Source organism: Sminthopsis crassicaudata, chromosome 3 (assembly GCF_048593235.1).
Source record: "Sminthopsis crassicaudata isolate SCR6 chromosome 3, ASM4859323v1, whole genome shotgun sequence".
NCBI lineage: Eukaryota > Metazoa > Chordata > Mammalia > Dasyuromorphia > Dasyuridae > Sminthopsis > Sminthopsis crassicaudata.
The window spans coordinates 544595091-544616150 of NC_133619.1; the positions used below are offsets into that span (position 1 = coordinate 544595091).

Here is a 21060-nt window from a genome sequence, read left to right on the forward strand (position 1 = left end):
TTGCATAATACTGGAATTAACTGTTCTTTAAATAGAATTCACAAATTCATCCGGCCTGGGAAATTTTTTCTTAGGAAGTTGACTAACAGCTTGTTCCATTTCTAAAACAAGACTAAGTAATTTATTTCCTCTCCTGATAATCTGGGCAATCTATATTTTTGTAAGTATTCATCCATTTAATTTAGATTTATCAGACTTATTGATATATAATTGGGCAAAATACCTCCTAATTATTGCTCTAATTTCCTCTTCATTGGTGGAAAGTTTTCCTTTTTCATTTTTGAAACTAACAATTTGATTTTCTTCTTTCCTTTTTCTAATCAAATTAAGTAAAGGTTTATCTATTTTGTTGGTTTTATCATAAAACCAACTCTAAGTTTTGTTTATTAATTCAACAGTTTTCTTATTTTCAATTTTATTCATTTCTTTTATTTTCAGAATTTCAAATCTGGTATTTAATTGGGGGTTTTAATCTGTTCTTTTTCTAGTTTAGTTGTCCAATTCATTGACCTTTTCTTTCTCTATTTTATGCAAGTAAGCATCTAGAAATAGAAAACTTCCCCTAAAAATGGCTTTGCCTGCATCCCATAAAATTTGGTATATTTTCTCATTATTTACGTTCTCTTGAATGAAAGGAGGTGATGGGTGAATGCTTTCAACTATTTTACTTTCTGGTTATAGGACATTAGGGCAGTTTTCCTTGATGATTTCTTGAAAGATAGTAATAAACCTTATATTTCTCTCCTAGATCTATTTATCAAGTCAGCTGTTTTTCCTAGGAGGTATTTTTTATTTTCTTTGATTTTTTTGGTTTCCTTTGACTCGTTCTTTAAGTCTCATTTCCATTTGTTCAATTCTAATTTTATTGAGTTTTTTTTTTAATCTCCTTTTGCATTTGGCCAAATGAACTTTTAAATGAGGTGTTTTGTTCATTGGATTCTTTTTTCATTTCACAAATTCTGATTTTCAACAAATCAGCTTCTTTTTCAAATCAAATTTTAGAATTTCTAACCTTTTTTTTCAAATCTATTAAGGAGTTATATATGCTTTTTTTCCATTTTGTCAAATTTTATAAGGAATTTTTCCCCCATTTCACTAAATCTATTTTTTTAAGGAGTTTTCTTCAGATAATTTATGTGTTTCCTTTCCAAACTCTCTTGCAAAGTTCTTATTTCCTCCCCCCCCTTTTTTTCTTCTCTCTTTTAAGATCCTTTTAAAATTCTTCCAAGAGAGATGTCACTCTTTGGGGCTTTATCTAGAGACAATTTGCCTTTAGGATCCGCAGGGTATGAGTTCTATTCTCTTTTCTCCATAAAAGCTATCTATAGTCAAAGTTATTTTTGCTTTTTTGCTAATTTTTTTAAAAGGTTGAGGTCTGCTCTTAGGGCAAAAGTGAGATTGTCCTAAGCTTCTTCTACAGAGTGGATTTACGCTGCCTTGGGCTGGTACTGCTGACTTCCTTAGGGAGCTGGGTGGGTGTAGCTAAGTCCCATGTTATTCTGGGGTTCAGAGCTCATTATTTGCATTGCAAGTTTCACAGCTAATCTGCTGATCCGATGGCTGGTAACCAAAAGAGAGCAGCCTACACTGCTGTATTTTGTTTAAGAGTCTCCTGGAGTTAGACTCCTCACCACCTTGGATCCTGTCTCTGTGCTGCACCTGTGCCTGGCCCCCTCCCCTCAGAGGCCCAATTGAAACAGAGCTTTTCTGAAAAATATCTTCTGCTGGAAATGTTACACTCCAAATATTTGTGAGTTCTGGCACTCCAAAACCAGGAAAAGTTCAGATAAAGACCTGTCTACTTTCCAACATCTTGACTCTGCCCCCCCCCCCCAATACCTGTAACTCTTAAGAATCGAATCTCTATTATAGCAATTAGAAAGAACAACTTTATAGACTGGGGGGAGGGTACGCATTTAAGTTGATTTTTATGTGATGATAAAATTTTAAGGGGTAATAAAAAGATTATGCTGAAAGGGGAGGCAGAATGGCATAAATTATATCACATAGGCTCTCTTCTACAATGAGATGATTCAAACCAGTTCAAATTGTTCAGTAATGAAGAGAATCAGCTACACCAGAGAGAGAACTATGAGAAATGAGTGTAGATCACACAACATAGCATTTTTACTCTTTCTATTATTGTTTGCTTGCATTTTTATTTTCCTTCTCAGGTTTTTTTTTTCTTTCTTTCTAGATTCAATTTTTCTTGTGCAGCAAGATAACTATATAAATACATACACATATATTGGATTTAACATATACTTTAACATATTTAACATATATTGGACTATCTGCCATCTAGGAGAGGAGGTGGGGGGGAAGGAGGGGAAAAGTTGGAACACAAGGTTTCGCAAGAGTCAATGTTGAAAAATTAACCATCCATATGTTTTGTAAATAAAAAGCTGTAATTTAAAAAAAATTATATCACATGAAGAGTTATAAAAGATTTTTTACAGTACAGTGAAAGAAGGGAGAGAGTGAGCATTGTTTGAACCTTACTCTTATTAGATATGGCTCAAAGACAGTTTGGCTAGAGAAATTGAGCTTACCCTGTATGGAAGTAGGAGGGGAAAGGGAAAAGAAAAGAGAAGAGGGTACTGATAGAAGTAGATGGGGAAATGGCAAAGAAGAGGGAGGAGATGATAAAAGGAAAAGCAGACTGGGGGAGGCAATGGTCAGAAGAAATCACTATTATATTATTCAGCATTTTTATTAACTTAAGACACTGAAATTCAGATGATACAAATATGTCTATAAAACAATGCTACTAATATCTAAGAAATCAGTAATAGAATCCATAGACTAGCAAATTAAAGGCATAATTCATTTTTTTTAAAGATAAAATAAATTATAGTGATAAAATATCTGGGGTTCGGAGAACAGACATTTAGTGAAATTTAGTGATGACTCTTTATTTAAAGAAAAAGATTATTACCACAATGAAGATTTAACAGAATTTAGTTCCAATTGTAAGAGTAGACTGAAATACTACTATGCTACTGGTCCTTATTAAAACATTATGACTATTTCAACTGTCTATATTTACAAAACATGAAAGCATCAAAGAACAGCAAATTCTGAATGAGTGGTCAACTCGTTATTAGCTCAGAAAATTAACCAAGTCTAAAAGTAAATGATACAAGCTATGGGAACATGAGCAAAATACAAGATTTCATAGGTATATTTACTTCATCTGCAAATAGGGACAGTGATAACTGCTGTTAACAGTTTTTTTGACAATGGATTAAAATCTTCAGTTAATTTAAGTTCTGAGTTTGGCCTTTAAAATGGGGCTAAAACATGAACTCAAAAAGGCTGGATAGATAAATGAGACAGAGAAAGGATAGAAAGACACAGACTTAATTTTCAGAGAAAGACCTATGAACCTGTATGATTCCCTTGGGGAATTACCTGAATCAAGCAAATGGCAGAAATATCCCTTTCCTGTTATATATTCACGTGTAATATATAGTTCCCAAGAAAAAGTAGAACCTAGGAGAGGATTACAGGAAGGTGAATATGAAAATTCCAGATTTCCCCCACAAGTTAGACAAAATAACACCCTAGACTGAATGAACAGCAGTAAAAAATAAACAAGAATTATGGTAGAAGAATGGTCTCTAGTTAAACTAGAGGATATCCAAAGATAAGTTCCAGGAGAGAGGTTTGGCCCCAGTGAAATTAAACACCTTCAGGCAAGCTCCACTAAACCAGCAAGCAGCAAATCCTGTAGCTAAATTGGGAGGTAGCTTGGCCCTAAGGTGCAGGAGTTTTCATCTCCCTGACAGTGTGAGGATTCTGGTATCTGAGGAGGGGAAAACTGAGGGAATCTTCTGCTGATAAAGGACACCAGACACAGCCATGGGCAAGAAGGAACCATCACACACACAAGCTGTGAGGCAAGGATGCTGTTGGCTATGGGAATTTATAAGAGGGCAGAGTTCTTGGTTTCAGTGACAGGTCAGAGGAGAACTGAAGGAAGACATGAGGCCACGTGCACCAACCTCCACAGTCCAGAACTAAATGTGATTACAATAACAACCTCCTATTTAGAAAATGAAAAGGCATAGGAGAAAGATCATAGAAACCAACCATAGAAAGTTATTGTGGGAATAGAACAAATCAGAATTCATTTTCATAAAATAGTGAAGCAAAAAAAGCCTCTGCTAAAGAGTATCATCAAATAGTCACTTGTCCAAAAAGAATTCATAGAAGAACTTTTAAAAAATACTTTAAAAAACAAATTGAGAGAGATTGATGGAGAAAAAAGGAACAATCTAAGAAAAATAAGATTATGAAAAGAAAGCCAACTGGGAAAGGAGATCCAGAAACTTAAAGGAAAACAACTTGTTGAAAATTAGAATTGGACAAGGAAAAAGTAGTGAAGGGACTAAGATATAATAAAACAAAATATAAATAAAAAATAATAGAATGTGAAACATTTCATAAGAAAAGCAACTAATCTGGAGAAAAAGAAGAGTAAATATGAGAACACTTTATATCAAATTGTTTTTTTCTTGTTGCTTGTAATATTTTCTCCTTGAGTTGGGGATTTTGAATTTGGCTATGATATTCCTGTACGTTCCTCATAGAATCTTTTTCTAGTTGTGATCAGTAGCTTTGTTCAATTTCTATTTTCTCCTCTTGTTCTAACACTCCAGGATAATTTTCTTTAATAATTTCTTGTATTATTGTATCAAGATTCTTTTTTTGATCATAGCTTAAAAAGAAAACAATAATAGAACAAAAGAATTGAAGCTGTAGCTGAAACAAAGTTAAACATAATCCTGAAAGGAAAAAACAAAAAACAAAACTGAAATTCAATGAATTGCCAGACTTTAAGGATTTTGTGACAAAAATTCCTTAACAGAAAATCTGACATATAAGATTCAAGGGAAATATAAGGTAAATATCAAAGACTATTTACAAGTAACTCAATAAAGATAAACTATTTAATATGCAGAAATGTAAACCATGTAAAGATTAACATTGGTAATTGGGTAGTTTAAAATAAAGATTAGAATAAGTATAACATGATTATAAATTGCAAAACCATGTAGGAAGATAACGTGATTATCTAATACAAATGAAATATGAAAAGAATTGACACAGGAATTAGATGGGCAAGAAAGTTGATAATTCTGAAATTCTACTCTCCTCAGGAATAGATTAAAGAAAGAATAATACATTTATATCTAGAAGGGTAGAAAAGTCTTCTAAATTCAAGAAGAGATAAGAGGCTAAGGGGATAGGGTAGAGAAAGAGGATGAGAGAAGGATTTTTAGAGGGAACCCATATCACATCAAACATGGATTAAATAGAAAGTATACACATTTAGAAAGGTAAAAGTCTTCTAAAATACATAAAGAAATAAGTTGTCATCTTAATTATATTCTCTCGGCCTATCCAAGAGCACTCAATGTCTTTCCAATTATTTAAATCTGACTTTATTTTTGTGACAAGTGTTTCGTAATTTTCGTAATTTTGCTCATATAATTCTTGACTTTCTTTTGGTAGATATATTCCCAAATATTTTATACTATCGACCGTTATTTTGAATGGAATTTCTCTTTATATCTCTTGTTGTTGGATTGTGTAGGTAATGTATAAAAATGCTGAAGATTTATGTGGATTTATTTTGTATCCTGCAACTCTGCTAAAATTCTGAATTATTTCTAATAGCTTTTTAGCAGAGTCTTTAGGGTTCTCTAAGTATACCATCATGTCATCTGCAAAGAGTGATAATTTGATTTCCTCAGCTCTTATTGCCGAGGATAGCGTTTCTAGTACTATATTGAATAGTAGTGTGATAGTGGGCAACCTTGTTTCAGTCCTGATCTTACAGTGAAAGTTTATAGCCATTACATATGATGTTTACTGACGGTTTTAAATATATGCTCCTTATTATTTTAAGGAATAGTCCATTTATTCCTATACTCTCAAGCATTTTTAGTAGGAATGGATGTTGGATTTATAAAATGCTTTTTCTGCATCTATTGTGATGGTCATATGGTTTTTATTAATTTGATTATTAATATGGTCAATTATACTAATAGTTTTCCTAATATTAAACCAGCCCTGCATTCCTGGTATAAATCCTACTTGATCATAGTGTATTATCCTGGGGATGATTTTCTGAAGTCTTTTTGCTAATATCTTATTTAAGATTTTAGCATCAATATTCATTAAGGAAATTGGTCTATAATTTTCTTTCTCAGTTTTCAATCTATCTGGTTTAGGTATCGGTACCATGTCTATGTCGTAAAAGGAATTTGGTAGGACTCCTTCATTCCCTATTTTTTCAAATAGTTTATATAGCATTGGGGCTAGTTGTTCTTTAAATGTTTGGTAGAATTCACATGTACACTTTCTAAAGAGCTCCTTCAATCCCTATTTTTTCAAGTAGTTTATATAGCATTCCATCTGGTCCTGGGAATTTTTTCTTAGGGAGTTGGTTAATAGCTTGTTCTATTTCTTTTTCTGAAATGGGACCATTTAGACTACTTACTTCTTCCTCTGTTAATCTGGGTAAGATATATTTTTTGAAGGTATTCTTCCATTTCATTTAAGTTATCAAATTTATTGTCATAAAGTTGAGCAAAGTAGCTCCTATTGTTCTAATTTCCTCTTCATTAGTGGTGAGTTCTCCCTTTTCATTTTCAAGACTAACAATTTGCTTTTTCTCTTTCCTTTTTTAAATCAGATTTACTAAGAGTTTGTCTATTTTGTTGGTTTTTTTCATAGAACCAACTCTTAAGTTTTATTTATTAATTCAATAGTTTTTTTACTTTCAATTTTATTAATCTCACCTTCTATTTTTAGAATTTTAAGTTTTGTGTTTGTCTGGGGGTTTTTAATTTGTTCCTTTTCTAGCAATTTTAGTTGTAGGCCCAATTCGTTGACTCTCTCTTTCTCTATTTTATGCAAGTAGGCCTGTAGAGATATAAAACTTCCCCTTATTACTGCTTTGGCTGTATCCCACACATTTTGGTATGATGTCTCATTATTGTCATTTTCTTGGGTCTTCACCCAAGAAAATTATTAATTATGTCTATGAGTTGCTGTTTTACCCAATCATTCTTTAGTATAAGATTCTTTAGTTTCCAATTATTTTTTTGGTCTATTTTCCCCTGGCTTTTTATTAAATGTAATTTTAATTGCATTGTGGTCTGAAAAGGATGCATTTACTATTTCTGCCTTACTGCATTTGATTTTGAGGTTTTTATGTCCTAGTATATGGTTAATTTTTGTATAGGTTCCATGAACTGCTGAGAAGAAAGTATACTCCTTTCTGTCTCCATTTAGCTTTCGCCAAAGATCTATCATACCAAACTTTTCTAGTATTCTATTTACCTCTTTGGCTTCTTTCTTATTTATTTTGTGGTTTGATTTATCTAATTCTGAGAGTGAAAGGTTGAGATCTCCCACTATTATAGTTTTGCTGTCTATTTCTTTTTGCAGCTCTCTTAATTTCTCTTTTAAGAATTTAGATGCTGCACCATTTGGTGCATATATGTTTAATATTGATACTGCTTCATTATTGATGCTACCCTTTAGCAGGATATAATGCCCTTCCTTATCTCTTTTAATTAGATCAATTTTTGTTTTTGCTTGATCTGAGATGAGGATGGCTACTCCTGCTTTTTTGGTTTTGCCTGAAGCATAGTAGATTCTGCTCCACCCTTTTACTTTTAGTTTGAATGTATCACCCAGTTTCAGGTGTGTTTCCTGTAAACAACATATAGTAGGATTCTGACTTTTAATCCAGTCTGCTAACTGCTTCCTCTTTATGAGGGAGTTTACCCCATTCACATTTATGGTTAGAATGACTAATTCTATATTGCTTGCCATCCTGTTATTAACCCTTTCTAAAGAGGTTTTTTTTTTTTTTTAATTTAGTTAATTATTGTGCCTCTCCATTTGATCAATTCAGCTTTTTAAGTCATTCTTCTCATTATTTTTTTTGTACCTCCTTTACTATTTAGCCTCATTTATTTTTTAAGGTGTTTTTTTCTCCAGTATTTTTTTCTCTCCTTTACAAAATTGTTGACTCATTTTTCATAATTTTCTTGAATCCCTCTCATTTCTTTTCCCAAATTTTCCTTTGCCACTCTTACTTGGATTTTCTTTTTTTTTTTCCTTTTTGTTGAGGCAATTGAGGTTAAATGACTTGCCCAGGGTCACACAACTAGGAAATGTAAAGTGTCCGAGGCCAGATTTGAACTCACGTCTTCCTGACTTCAGGGCTGGTGTTCTATCCACTGTGCCAGCCAGCTGCCCCTCTTACTTGGATTTAAAAAAAAATTTTTTCTTGGAAACTATGGATATGTCTGTTAGAGCCCCTCCTTGTTCTGAGACTTCCACTCAGGACTTTGACTCAAATCTATGTATGGACAAAGCAACTTAGTCCCACCTCAGTGCTAGCAAAAAAGACATCTGTAATTCCTTCTGACCCATTGTTTTATCCCCTTACCTTACAGAATTCTGGAAATAGTTGCTGCTGCTACTGATTCAGTGTCTCCAAGGTCTGCTCCTGGTTTTCTGGGGCCAAGCACAATCTGTTGTGCTACATTGTACTCTACTCTCAACCTGTGTAATAGACTTTTGCTACTGAACTAAATTCTGTCAGTCTGGAAAATTGTTTTACTCCATCTCTTTGTGGGTTCTGCTACCCTAGAATTGGTTTATTTCAGTGAATTCGGAGAGGTTTGGGGGAGAACTCAATCAAGTCTCTGCCTTTACTCTACCATCTTGGTTCCTTAATAAATAACTGCTGATTGATTTTTGCAAGCCCCTGCCTCTCCTTACTCTCAGTTAAGAGAAGGAATTCCAAAGGTTGCTATAAATTTGTAGGTTCTACTTTTTCCTCTATGTTCTTCCTTCCCCCTCCCCCTCTATTATCATACATATATACACATTCAGATATATCTATGTAGGACCATTCTACGCTTGTTTGTCCTCTTTTTCTAAAGGTAGATAACATTTTCCTTCATTAAGTTCGAGTATTTTCATATTTTCCTGAAACCACTCATTAATCATTTCCTATACCGATACTCCAACCTTATACCATTTAATTATTTTAAATCGTCAAAACCAACATTGAGTAATATGGCTGACATATAATGCTTTACCTATTTTTTTCTTTTGGATAAATTTATTTTAGCATTAACTTTGAGATTATGATTACCCTGCTTTTTTTTTTTTATTAATTAATTCTACTCTCATCTTAATTATTGTTTGTGTATGTAGACAAACCTTTAGTAAATCTGATTAAAAAAAGGAAAGAGGAAAACCAAATTGTTAGTCTTGAAAATGAAAAGGGAGAACTCACCACTAATGAAGAGGAAATTAGAACAATAGTTAGGAGCTACTTTGCTCAACTTTATGCCAACCAATTCGATAACTTAAATGAAATGGAAGAATACCTTCAAAAATATAGCTTGCCCAGATTAACAGAGGAAGAAGTAAGTAGTCTAAATATTCCCATCTCAGAAAAAGAAATAGAACAAGCTATTAACCAACTCCCTAAGAAAAAATCCCCAGGACCAGATGGATTTACATGTGAATTCTACCAAACATTTAAAGAACAACTAACTCCAATGCTATATAAACTATTTGAAAAAATAGGGATTGAAGGAGCTCTTTAGAAAGTGTAATTGGACAAACAAAAAAGGAAATACAAAAGCTCACTGAGGAAAATAATTTTTTGAAAATTAGAATTGAGCACATGGAAATTAACGACTTTAAGAGATATTAAGAAACAACAACAACAACAAAAAAAAACCAAAAGCATGCAAAAAAAATAAAAGACATGAAATATTTTCCTGGAGAAATGATTTGGAAAAGAGAATTTAGGAGAGATAATTTAAAAATTATTGGACTACTTGAAAGCCATGATCCAAAAACAAACAAACCCAACCCCCCAAAATAACTTAGACATCATTTTTCAAGATTTATTAAGAAAAACTGCCCTGATATCCTAGAGATCCTACATTGAAAATACTGCAAGCAGCCAGAAAGAAACACCTTAAATATCATGGAGTCCTACTGAGGATAACACACAATTTAGTAGCTTTTACACTGAAGGATCAAAGAGCTGGGAATATGATAGTCCAGAAAGCAAAGGAAGTAGGATCACAATTAAGAATCACCAATCCAGAAAAACTGAGTATAATCCTTCAGGGAAAATGGTGAAATTCATGAAACAGAGGACTTTCAAGCATTTGTAATGAAATGACCAGAGCTGAATAGAAAAATCTGACTTTCAAATATTAGACTCAAAAGAAGCACAAAAAGGTAAACAGGAAAGTCAAATCAGAAGGGTCTTAAAAAAAGTTTAATTCCTAAAACTGTTTAATTCCTACATGGGAAATGTTCTGTGACTCAGAAGAACTTTTTCATATTTTTGACTCAGAAGTCAAAATTTCATTTCATAATTAGGGCAGTTTGATAAAGTATGTATGTATAGAGGGCACAAGTATGAGCTGAACATGAAGGGATATCTAAAAAACTTTTACAGTAAAGGAGAAAAGGGAGGAAATAAGGAGGAATGAGTGAACCTAATTCTTATCAGAACTGGCTCAGAGAGAATAATATACACAAATAAGTATAGAACTTGGATATTTCTTTAATAAACGATGTGACCATGAGCAAGTCATGTTACTTTTCAAAATCTCAGTTTCCTCATCTATTAAAATGAGAGTTGACCCAGAAAGTCTTTGAGGTTCCTTTTAGCATAGAACTATGACCCTAAGAATGAAAGATAATATTTATCTACCACTTGTTTTAGATAACATTAAGTATGTATAAGTGTATTTTGGTAAGGGATATTAAACTAGAATAACACCCTTACATCTACATCAGAGCTAAAATTATAGTCATTATATAAATCAAAATGCTCTTTTTTAAGAAATGAGGCTTTGGAGGGAAACAGAAAATCTTAAAACCAAGGGAATTTCACCCTTTCCCATTAATTATTTTAATGAAAAACATGACTGACTACACAATTTTAATCCTGATTTAATCTCAGTTAAAATCAAGATTATTTGCCTACTTTACCTCTGCTATTGCTTTCTGGATAGGCACATGTTGGTTTTTGCGGAGAGCGTCGTATATCTGAATTAAGGAAAGGCTTATCAGGTGGATAGACTACATATGAAGATGCAGACAGTCGAACCATGGCTGCAGTAGACAGAGGTGGTTCAGGTAGGATGTTCTGAAAAATGAAAGAGTTTAAGTTTAGTTAATGATGAATGATTAGTAAATATTTTTAATAGAGCTTGTAAGAATAACAATGAGTTTTGGCAATAGTAGAACTCAAATTTGTTCTTCAATCTGCTACCTCTGAATACTGTAAAAATAGTTCAGCATTCTCATTTCTAGTGCAAAAGAAAACCAATTATTTCATGCTTACCAATATATAATGACATAAGTACTACAAAAGCAAAGGAAAGAAAATTTAATTAGTATTTTTGGATGTCTTAAACGACTTGTAAATGTTTAAACTATAGCTTATATATGCTATTTTTATTATCATATTTATTAAAAGACAAAACACAATTTTAAAAAGACTACAATAATCAACCCTTTGAGTATCTATTATGCACAACACTGCAAAACAAATTTAAATAGTTCCTACCTTCAACTAATCAATATAGTTAGAAAGACCATCAAGATAATCAGACAATATTAAAGTTTGCTGATATCTCTTTGTAAATTCTTAATCTTAAAGAAACACTAAAAACCACACATCTTGTTTTCTCCAGCAGACAGACCTATCATCTCCACTTTTTACTAATCTTCAATCTTTGTACTGACAAACAGTGACCATGTTGGTCAACCCCAAAATAAACAATAGACAAATGGCTAGATAAATGAATAAATATGTAACACTCGGTGCTCTGAATTTTTTATCTTACTATCAAGGAGGTAGCTATTATTCCTTATTTAGCCCTCTAGGATTGTTTTAGATGCAGAGTTCCTATTTCCAATAATTAATTAACAAAAAATTAAATTTCTTGAAATGTTTTGTCTAGACTCTTTTTATGGCCATTGCATTCAAATAATTCAATGGATTTTAACTTTTTTCTCCTGGAAAGGAAATTATATCATAAAAAAGTGTAAAGTGGTGGTATTACATCTCATGAAGAGGCAAAGGTAACCTATTATATCTGAGAAAAAGAAAGGAGGGAGATGAACATAGTGTATATCAATAGACATATTCCATTTATGGTGAAACTTCTTCCACTTCATTGAAAAGTGAAAGGGAAGGAGTAAGCTAAAGGGAAGGGAATACAGAAATTGTGAGGAAAAGGGGTAAAATAAGGGTAGGAACTTTAAGGTGGAGGAGGGATCCTAAAAAGGGAGGGCTGTGAAAAGCAAGTGGTGTTCATAAGTTTAATACTGGGTAGGGGGGTAAGAGGGAAGGAAAGGGGAAAAGCATAAGCAGGGGTTAATAGGATGGCAAGCAATATAGAATTAGTCCTTCTAACCATAAATGTGAATGGGGCAAACTGCCTCATAAAGAGGAAGGGGTTAGCAGACTGGATTAAAAGTCAGAATCCTACTATATGTTATTTACAGGAAACACACCTGAAACAGGGTGATACATTCAAACTAAAAGTAAAAGGGTGGAGCAGAATCTATTATGCTTCAGGCAAAACCAAAAAAGCAGGAGTAGCCATCCTCATCTCAGAGCAAGCAAAAACAAAAATTGCAAAACTATAATAGTGGGAGATCTCAACCTTGCACTCTCAGAATTAGATAAATCAAATCACAAAATAAATAAGAAATAAGTCAAAGAGGTAAATAGAATACTAGAAAAGTTTGATATGATAGATCTTTGGCGAAAGCTAAATGGAGACAGAAAGGAGTATACTTTCTTCTCAGCAGTTCATGGAACCTATACAAAAATTGATCATATACTAGGACATAAAAACCTCAAAATCAAATGCAGTAAGGCAGAAATAGTAAATGCATCCTTTTCAGACCACAATGCAATCAAAATTACACTTAATAAAAAGCCAGGGGAAAATAGACCAAAAAATAATTGGAAACTAAATAATCTTATACTAAAGAATGATTGGGTAAAACAGCAACTCATAGATATAATAACTTCACCCAAGAAAATGACAATAATGAGACATCATACCAAAATGTGTGGGATACAGCCAAAGCAGTAATAAGGGGAAGTTTTATATCTCTACAGGCCTACTTGCATAAAACAGAGAAAGAGAGGGCCAACGAATTGGGCTTACAACTAAAATTGTTAGAAAAGGAACAAATTAAAAATCCCCAAACACAAAACTTGAAATTCAAAAAAACCTTTTTTCTCCTTAATCTGTTTTCCAGTAGTTTTTGATACAAGATATGTTTTCTTTTGTTTTTAATCTTTTGACTTCATTTTAAAATTTGTCTCATGGAGTTAAAGGCTTCTATTTGATCAAATTTTCTGGGAGTTTGTTGCTTGGATAAGATTTTATACCTCTTGTGCCAAGCTATTAATCATCCTTCCAATTCTTTCTTCCATAGTTCTTTTCTCCTTTGGGACATTCATTGTTAAAAATATTTTTAAACTCTTTTTTTTGAAAGCTATTGCCTCATCTTTTCCAGGAATTCTTGTTGAGTTTGAGCTCAAAGCATGCTTTTCTTTGAGGCTTAGTCTGTAGATGCTTTAAGAATTATGTCTTCTGGGGAGGGAATGGAGGGAGGGGGGGGGATGAAGAATACAAGCCATTCCCCTAGTGATAAATGGTCAAAGGGTTACGATCAGACAAAAATATTTGTAGTCATATGAAAAAAGTGTTCTAAAACACTATTGCACTATTGATCAGAAAAATACAAGTTAAGACAACTCTGAGGCACTACTACATACATCTCAGTTTGGCTAAGGTGACAGGAAAAGATAATTATAAATGTTAGAGGGGATGTGGGAAAACTGGGATACTAATTGTTGATGGAGTTGTGAACTGATCCAACCATTCTAAAGAGCAATATGAACCATGCTCAAAGGCTATCCAACTATATATACTCTTTGATCCAGCAGTGTTTGTACTGTGTCTGTATCCAAAAGAGATCATAAAAAAGGATAAAGGACCCATATGTGCAAAAATCTTTGTGGCAGCCCTTTTTGCAGTGACAAAGAACTGAAAACTGCATGATGTCCATCAATTGGGGAATGACTGGATAAGTTATGTTATGTGAATGTTATAGAATATTATTACTATTTTTATAAGCAAATGATGAGCAGGCTGATTTCAGAATAGCCTGAATTGATGCTAAGTGAAGTGAGCAGAAGAGAACATAGTACATTTGTTGTGGTCAAATGCTTTGCTAAAACAGATATAATCTGCAGCATTTCATTGTTCTATTAATCTAACAAGTCTGCAAAAAAAAAAAAAAAGACAATGAGATTATTATCTGTGTAATCCAATTTTTAAAGATGCAGTACCATTTTTTTGGTCTTTTTATCCCTAACACTTAACACAGACTCCAAGTATGTACTTAAAATGCTAAGTGACTGATTCCAATACTCAATCTTAATCTATCTATTCTTGTAAGGACATCAAGGTATTTGGAAAAGACTTCAGGCAAGTACTTGCTTTTTTACTGTCTTGGCTCTGCCTTCCATCTTTTTTTTTTCTTAAGCATTGCACTTCTTCAAGAATAATAAAACTGTTGCCTATATATAAGCAATTAAATGAGAATTGGCTGACTTGAGATTCATTAAGGGAAAGTATCAGAATATTGGTTTTCTTAGGATAGATTTCAGCATCGACAGTTGCAAAACCTTTTGGAGAAGAACGTTTTAAAAACCAAAACTGACCCAATGGAACAGGAGGTACAAAACTTACTGAAGAAAATAATTCCTTAAAAAATGGAATTGAGTATATGGAAATTAAAGATTTTATGAGAAATCAAGAAACAAAACAAAGCACCCCCAAATGAAAATATAAAAGACAATGTGAAATATCTCACTGGAAAAACAACTGACCTGGTGGTAGGTAAAATAATCCAGAAGACATAACTTTAAAAAAATTATTGGACTATCTGAAAACCATGATGTATTTAAAAAAAAAAAAAGAAAGAAAGAAAGAAAAAGAACCAAGACATAGAACCAGAGGGGACAATAGAAATTGAAAGAATCTACTGAGCACTTCCTGAAAGAAATCCTAAAATGAAAACTTTCAGAATTCCAGAGCTTCCAAGTCCTAAAGAGAAAATATTGCAAGCAGCCAGAAAGAAACAATTCTCAAGTATTTTGGAGCAACAGTCAAAATACCATAAGATTTAGCAGCTTTTTCATTAAAGGACTGGAGGGCTTAAAATATGATATTCCAGAGGACAGAGGAGGTAAGATTACTCACAAAGAATTAAAGGTCAAGAAATAGACTGAGAAAATGAGCAAACAAGAAAAAAATTCTGGCCAGAAGTTAACAAAATCAAAGCTCCCTCAACCACAGCCTCCAAGAAAAATATGAATGAGTCTTAAACCATGGAAGAGCTCAAAAAGGATTTTGAAAATTAAGTAAAGAGGAAAAACTGAGAAGAGAAATGAGTGGGATGCATTCAAATGATAAATGATCAAAAGACATGAAAAGTTTTCAGAACAGAAGTAATCAAAGCTATGTATAGCCATATTTAAAATAGCTAGAATTCAATATTGATTGGAGAATTGCAAATTAAAACAATTCTGAAATTCTACCTCAAACCTATTAAATTGGCTTAAAGGACAGAAAAAGAAATGATAAATATTGGAGGGAATATGGGAAAAATGAGACACTAATGCACTCAAATTGAAGTTGTGAGTTAATCCAATCATTATATAGAGCAATTGGAACTATGACCAAAGGACTATAAAATGATGCATGCCCTTTGACCTAGCAATACTACAACTGGGTCTATATCCCAAAAAAGAAACAGAACTCTGTGTGTGTGTGTGTGTATGCGTGTATTAGTTCTTTTGCAGGGAAGAAGGGCAAGGTAAAGAATTGGAAATTGGAAATATTTTAAAAGAAAAAAGATAACGTGTAAAGGGCTAGAAGTGAACAAATGGCACTTGGATAAAGGAGAACATGAGACTAATTGCCAATTGGACAATTCTCTATTAACATGTTTGAAGGATGACCCTCCCCAACTATTCTACCCTGGCTGGATTGGTGGGACAAAGAAGGGGAAGTGACATGAGTGGGTGGAGTAGGAGGAGGAAATTGAGGCATTCTCCAGGCCCTTTGAGAGAGGAAGGAGGTGTGGAGATTGCTAGATATAATCCCCTGACTGCCACTGCAAAAGACCAAGAATAAAGACTTTTGATTATCCTGACTCTGCCTGATTTTAAGAGATCCAGGATCCCAACAATAAGGGCTGGTTGTATGTGCTTCTCTATTATCTGCACAATGTCAAAAGAAATTAAAAAAAAAAAAAACCTTCACTATGTATGTGGATCCACTCTATGGAGGCTTCACAGGATAGGATAGAAGATGAGAAACACTGAGGAGCCACAATCTATACCTCTGAAAGGAATACCAACATTAGGGAGCTCAAAGACCCATTAAATTATTTCTTACAAAGCCCTAAAATATTGTAAAAATTCAATTATTAATTTATTTAAACAAATATAGCTCTTGTCCTTCTATGCTATTTTACTGGTCATTTCTTCTACTCCCACACATTTAATTATCACCTCTATGGTAATCATATTCATGACTATTTGTTCAGCCCTAATGTCTCTACTGGTTTCCAGTCTCACACCTCTTTAACTTCTTATTGAACATCTCAAAATTTGATTCCAATAAACATGAAAATTCAAAAAAATCCAAATCTTAACTCATTACCTTTCCCCCATACCTTTTTCTCTTCCTAACAGGTTTTATCCTTGACATTTCCTGGTCTTTTCCATTTTTTCATCGTCTGATGATTTTAACTCTCATTTAAGTCTTTTGGTCTTCTCTGATACACACCCTCACCAAGCTCTATTATAATGCATTTTGTTGGTTGGTTTCCCTGTCCTAATTCTTTCCCAAAACAAGCAGATGAGGTGAGATGGAACTGATGTCAGTCTGTATTCAATTAACAAAGTGATCTTCTTCAAACCCTGCTCTGGCCATGTTACCCTTCCTATTCAATAAATTCCAGTGGTTCATTATCACTTTCAAGATTAAATATAAAATCTTCTACTTGGCATTCAAACCCTTAATTTAGCCTTAAAACCCCACCTTTTACCCTTCTAGTCTGTGTTGCAGTGACACTGGTTTTCTTGCTGTTCTTCACACAAGATATAATGCCTCTGATTGCAGGCATTTTCATTTGATTATCTCCAATGCCCAGAATTCTCTCAAATTTCTGCCAAAATCTCACTTTCTATAGGAAGTCTCTTTTACTTCTAGTGCTTTCTTCCTGTTGATTATCCCCAATTTATCCTTGGATATCTTAATTGTATATTTGCATTGGGTCTCTCCCATTAGACTATAAGTTAGAAATATCTTTTGTTTTTCATGGCACCATAGACCATTGAGCATGAAATGGAGTAAGGAGACTGAATTAAATTTGACCTCTGACGCTTATTACCTGAATAACCCCTGCCAAAACATTTAACCTCTGTCTCAGCTTCCCCATCCATAAAATGGAAATAACAGTACTAGAGCAAATGAGATAACTGTAAATGCTTATCACAGCACCTGGCATATGGTAAGTAATAAATACTGTTATATTAACCCAACACTTAGCTTGATGCTTACAACATAGCAGATACTAAATAGTTTAATGACTATATAAAGCATGATGTGGGATGAAAAGCATATGAGACAGATCCCCTTCTTCTAGTTTGAACTAATTATTAGGAAAGATAAGACAGATAGCTATATATGCTAGTCACACAGCTATAGAAGGCTAGAACCTAATCAGGAAAATGCTTCACTAAAGTGGAGATTTCAACTTGGCTTTGAAGGATAGATTTTGGTGGAGAAAAAAGAAAGTGCACGAGTAGGAAAGAATAAAACCCCTTCAAAAATGTTAGCTAAATTAACTAAAGTTAACTAAATGATGTGACTATCAGTAATGAGCAAATTTCCCCAAGTGTGTCCTAGTTATTTGATCAAGAGATTTCACAGTATAATAAAACACAGAACTAGAAAACTCCTTGGAGATAATCTAATCAATTCACTCATTTTATAAATCAAGAAACTAAGGCCCAGAGAAATAAAATATTTTGTCCACACCTGAAGATGTGTTTAGTGATTGGACCAGGATTCAAACTCACCTCTTTAGTCCAAACCCAGTGCTCACTTTCATAATGTTGATACCCTTGATAAAACTGGAAAGAACATTAGAAATCACAACCATGATGTTAGGTTCTCTAGATCAGGGTTCACACCTTTAAAAGTTTACACCTTTAGACTTCTGAAAGGGAGTTTACACTTTTAAAGAAGCAAATTCATTGGCTGTAGGAGTTCCCACAAGCTCCTGGGAGTACTCACAAGCCCATTCTCTGGAAGGATAAAAAGAGGCAACATTGAGCCTGGAGAGCAGTCTAGACTGGGAGAAGAACAAGACTTCCCTGGGAGAATTTCAGGGAAGCTGGAGGAGATTCAGAGGATTATAATTGAGAGACAATCAGGACATTACATTATACTTCTCTGTACAAAAACACACGCCAGCAGTATCAGTGTTGACAGAGAGCAGAGGCAACTTCCATTTGGATTCATGGGCACATCATATCAGTTTTTCAAGATCCCCTCAATCTAGACTGAAATTGCTTTCTTCCTTTCTACCTTCCCTGAGAATGAGCCGAAATGAATTCTTTCTCACAAAGAAGCGCTTTTTTCTTTCTTTCCCAGGCATTTTAAGAAGCTCCGATACATGCCCCATGGCATTTTCCTTCTTATTTCAGTTTGGGATATGGTAAAAGGGTTCAGCTTGTGCTTATTGCCTCTTTGTTCTCTAGCATTTTCTGGTGCTTAATGGCTGATTTTCCAGGCTGCAGCTATCAAAACCCTCTGAACTCACTAAAAAATGCCCCGATAGCTCAGTTGGTAGAGCATGAATCTCAGGGTCATGGGTTCGAGCCCCACGTTGGACGCCAAAATGTAATGTCCTGATTGTCTCTCAATTACAATCCTTCTCTGGGAGGAGGTTTCTTTTCTGTAAAGCCTTTTCTCTGTGAGCAGGTTTCTTGGGAGGCTTCTGGAGCCTCCAGCCAGAGCGAAGGTAGAATCTCGAATCCTCTTCTTCCTGAATCCTGGCTCTGAATCTTCTCGAGCTTCCCTGAAGTTCTCTGGGAAAGTCTTGTTCTTCTCCCAGTCTAGACTGCTCACCAGGCTCAATGTTGCCTCTTTTTATCCTCCCAGAGAATGGGCTTGGGCTTGTGCTTGTGGGAACTCCTACAGCCAATGAATTTGCTTCTTTAAAAGTGTAAACTCCTTTAAATGTGTAAACTCCCTTTCAGAAGTCTAAAGGTGTAAACTTTTAAAGGTGTGAACCCTGAGCTAGAGAACCTAACATCATATTATTCTTCATTTCACTCAAGATGAAACAATTAATGTCCTCATAGGGCAAAATTAGAGGCAATAGATGTTAGTTGCAAGGACTCTTAATAAAAAGTATGGTGAAATACTTCCTAACAGTTATGATGAGTTGTATGAGAAGGTAGTGGTTTCTCCTTCACTGGAGCTCTTCAGTTAAAGGCTGGTTTACACTTATCGGTTATATGTTAGTGAGATTCTTGTCTAGATATTGACTGGACTACATGGCTGTTCAAGTCTCTTCCAAGTCTGAAATTCTGTGATTCTGATTTTGACATTAAATAATCATAGAAGTTTAGAACTGGACAGAGAAAACAGGCTATAAAGTCCAAGGTATATCTGAGAAAAAAAAAACAACTAAAATATTAAAGACAGGCCAATCAATCAAAAACCACTTATTAAATACTTAATATATGTCAAGTACTATGTTAAGCACTGGGGATTTCAAAAGATAGACCTTGCCATCCAAAGAAATACAAAGCAAGTTATATATAACTAATGGAAGGCAATGGAATTAATAGGAATTGGAGAGACAGTAAAAGGTGGGATTTTAACAGGGGACTTAAAAACAGCCAGGGAAGTCAGTAATAGGAGTAGAGGAAGGAGAGCATTCCAAGCATAGACAAAGAAAATGCATGGAGCAAAGAAATAGGAGTGTTGTTTATGGAATAGACTAATGTAATAGGTTTAAAAATGTCAGATAGTAAGGTGTAAGAAGCATGGAAAAGCAGGAAGAAACTAGGTTCCAAAGGGCTTTGAATGTCAAGCAGATTCTATAACAGGGGTGAGGAATCTTTTTTTTTTTCTTTTGCCAAGGGCCATCTAGATTTTTCTAACACCATTTGAGAACCATACAAAATTATTAACTTATATAACTTAAAATAATGGGAGATGCAACATTACCTAGCTTTCACTCATCATTACCTGCTGCTGGTTGTCAGACATTTCCCACCTCTGTCCTAGAAACAATAAAGAGCCAAAGGACTTTATTGGAGAAATGGATGTGATCAGACTTGCATTTTAGGAAAGTCACTTTAGTGGCTAAAAGGAGGACTGGAGCAGGGAGACTTGAGGCATGCAGATCATTAGCATGCTATTGCATCCATGAATGGGTAAGATAAAGGTCAGCACCATCGTGGAAGTGTCAGAGGAAAAAAAAAATCAGCAAATTTGAGAAAAGTTGCAAAGGTGAAATGGACAGCCTTTGATAGAAGATACTTTGTAAGAATGTCCATTACTTCCTAAAGCAGCTCATTCCATTTTTGGATACAGTTAACTGTTAACTGTAAAAGCTCTTTTCTGTAGTCAAATGTAATGAGCCTATTTACAACTTATATCTACTGTTTTTAACAGAACTGAATGGTCATTCAGTTCTACATGATAACCCTTTACAGAATTCATAGACTCACAAAGCAGGGCTTCAGAGGCTGAGGCCTTTATTTCACAGATGAGGAAACTGGCCCAGAAACATAGTGAGTTGCTTAATGTCACATAGGAAATGAATAAATGACAGAGCCAGGATTCAAGTTCAACTCCTCCA

The 21060-nt window shown here is 34.1% G+C and overlaps 1 protein-coding gene across 6 annotated transcripts in view; it reads right to left on the bottom strand.

Annotated features, from left to right (window-relative positions):
- Positions 1 to 21060, bottom strand: part of CEP57 (centrosomal protein 57) — a 65244-nt gene that overhangs the window by 42525 nt on the left and 1659 nt on the right. For all 6 annotated transcript variants that reach the window (XM_074304468.1, XM_074304466.1, XM_074304470.1 and 3 more), the window contains exon 2: positions 11062 to 11218. In XM_074304468.1, the coding sequence (XP_074160569.1) occupies positions 11062 to 11182 (121 nt within the window). In that variant the 5' untranslated portion in view covers positions 11183 to 11218. The remainder of the gene's footprint in view (positions 1 to 11061; positions 11219 to 21060) is intronic.